This window comes from Canis lupus, chromosome 2 (genome assembly GCF_011100685.1).
Source record: "Canis lupus familiaris isolate Mischka breed German Shepherd chromosome 2, alternate assembly UU_Cfam_GSD_1.0, whole genome shotgun sequence".
NCBI lineage: Eukaryota > Metazoa > Chordata > Mammalia > Carnivora > Canidae > Canis > Canis lupus.
This window is the reverse complement of record NC_049223.1, coordinates 71,909,652-71,911,861: the sequence shown is the minus strand read 5'-3', so window position 1 is coordinate 71,911,861 and position 2,210 is coordinate 71,909,652. Positions and strand designations below refer to the sequence as shown.

The 2,210-nt window shown below is 60.3% G+C and overlaps 1 protein-coding gene across 1 annotated transcript; it reads left to right on the top strand.

Moving 5' to 3' along the window:
* LOC119870383 lies at positions 1-1,929 on the top strand. Its single transcript, XM_038531389.1, has 2 exons — positions 1-61; positions 310-1,929. Exon 2 carries the CDS (start codon positions 399-401, stop codon positions 921-923), a length of 525 nt encoding a protein of 174 aa, XP_038387317.1. The 5' UTR covers positions 1-61; positions 310-398; the 3' UTR covers positions 924-1,929.
* The last annotated feature ends 281 nt before the right edge of the window (positions 1,930-2,210 follow it).

The following is a 2,210-nucleotide window of genomic DNA, read 5'->3' as shown; positions in this document are numbered from 1 at the left end:
ATCCCAAATCCCGGCATCACGACCGAGCCAAAGGCAGACGCTCAACCACTGAGCCACCCAGGTGCCCTTCCGTAGTTTGTTTTAAAAAAGAAGAGAGAAAGGAAGAGGAAAGAAGGAGAGGGAAGGAGGGAGGAGGGAGGAAGGAATAGCAGAGTTAGTAGAGACAGGCTCCTGTAGAAATACTAGAAAATCCAGAGCACGGGCATCTCGCCCCACCCCCACCCAGAGTCCGGGAGGGACTTCCAGGGGCGGAGGGGAGGGGGGGGAGGGTTTCAGGATTCGGATGTTAGAAAATGCCTCTGGCCGCAGGTGAATAAGGTTGTCCCCGAGCACAGGTGAGTCTCCCTGGTTCGAATGCTCCCTCGCTCACGGTTTAGCAAACCGAAAGTTAAGTCGGAATGTTGGGAAAATATGGAGGAGAGAGTTTTGCCATAATTGTCTCCGCAGGGGCGGCGGGGCTGGGGTGCGGAGAAAGCTTCAGAGGGGCGGCCTTTGCTGCTGCCGGGAGGCCGCGGGGAGGGCGCGCCAAGCGGGGGCAGCCTCGGGAGCAGCGCGGGCGGGTGATTAAAGGCCCCAGCACAAGATGGGGGTGGCGGGAAGGCGCTGGGGCGCTCACCCACGGCGCCTGGACGGAGATTGGAGTGGGAGGCCCCCCTCTGACCCCGGGCGAGGCGCAGTCCCGGAGTCGGCCAGCAGGCGGGGCCCGCTCGCCTCCTTGGAGCGGCCGTGGGCGCGGGGCGACCTCCCGGGGCCGGGGGAGGCAGCGGGAGGAGGAACCGGCTGGCTCGTCCTGCGTCCTGCCCGCGCTTTGTCTTCGCTGTTCCCCTAACTCTCCCAACAGCCCCGAGAGCAGGTCGGCGGTGCGCCCGTCACAGCTGGGGGCGTCGAGGCTCGGAGAGCACACAGGCCAAGGCCAGCGCTGACCAGTGGCGGAGCCGCGGCCCCGTGTCTTGGACTGTGACCCGCACGGGGAACCTCCTGACCTGGGTGGCGCCCTGCCCGCGCCGGGGGTCCGGGAGGCACCGGAGCCAAGTCCCGTCCTAATTTTTCTCCTTGTCAATTTCCTACTGTAGCCGGGACACGGGGGCACCTGGCTCGGGGGCTCCCAAACAGGCCAGCTTCGGCCCCTGGCCACTGGCAGATCCAAAGGTGGAGGGAGGAGAGGTGGTGGAGCAAGAGAGGGGTGCACGTCGGTGAGGCCCACCCCGGGAAGACGCCCCCCGATCCCTGAGCCGCCCTCCAAAGTGCTGAAAACACAAGGAGAATGTGCGACAGGTGGGTGGGGCCGGGCAAGTGGGCAGCTCTAAACCTTCTCGTGATTCCATTTCCCACCAGCTACCTCAGCTTCCTTCCACTTCTCTGCTCGGCTTTGCGGTCCACCGCCTGGAAAGAATTGTCTTACTTTGCCGCCTCAGCTGCTTCTCCTCCACTGGCTCTTGCATCCACTCCCGGCAGGCTTTTGCCCCAACACTCCATCAAGACCTCGCCTGCTTATACCCTGTGCCGCCCAGAATGCTCCAGAGGCCCCTCATTTCCTCCAGAGCAAGAGCCCATCTTTCCGCTGCAGGTCTGGCCCTACTCTGTCCCCACTCCCATTACCTCTCAGCTTTCCTACCACACAGGGTGGGTGGCTGGTCCCCCAACCCTACCCCCATGGCTAGGGTGCTTCCCCAGATGTCAGCATGGCCCCTCCTTCACTGCCTTCAAGTTGTGGAAGAGAGAAGCCAGCCTTGACCTCTCAGAGCTTGCCTGGCACTCACAGCTGGGCCTCGGTGTTCTGTGGAGCAGAAACAACTTCACGTAACATCACCGTCGGACAGAGCCGCTGGGTGTCAGTGATGAACGCAAAGAGGACTACTCTGTGATTGTGTCTGAACACAGACCAAACATGAACATTGCCCAAACCACAAAGACCAGCCATCATTATCATGGGTTGACTTGTGATCATGTGGTTCCAAACAGTACGTACACCTGGAACCTCAGAATGTGACCTTATTTGGAAAAAGAGTCTTTGCAATGTAATCGAAGGATAAGGTGAAGGTCTTGAAATGAGATCATCCTGGATTAGAATAGGCACTGCATCCAATGATGAATGTCCTTATAAGCGACAGAAAGGAAGAGACAGGACACAGAGGGGGAGGCATACGAGGATGGAGGCAGGGGTTGGAATGGTGGGTCTACACGCCAAGGGCTGCCAAGGATTGCCAGCA

Coding starts and splice junctions, on each gene's coding strand:
- LOC119870383 (XM_038531389.1), top strand. CDS start 399: ATGTTGGGAAAATATGGAGGAGAGAGTTTTGCCATAATTGTCTCCGCA.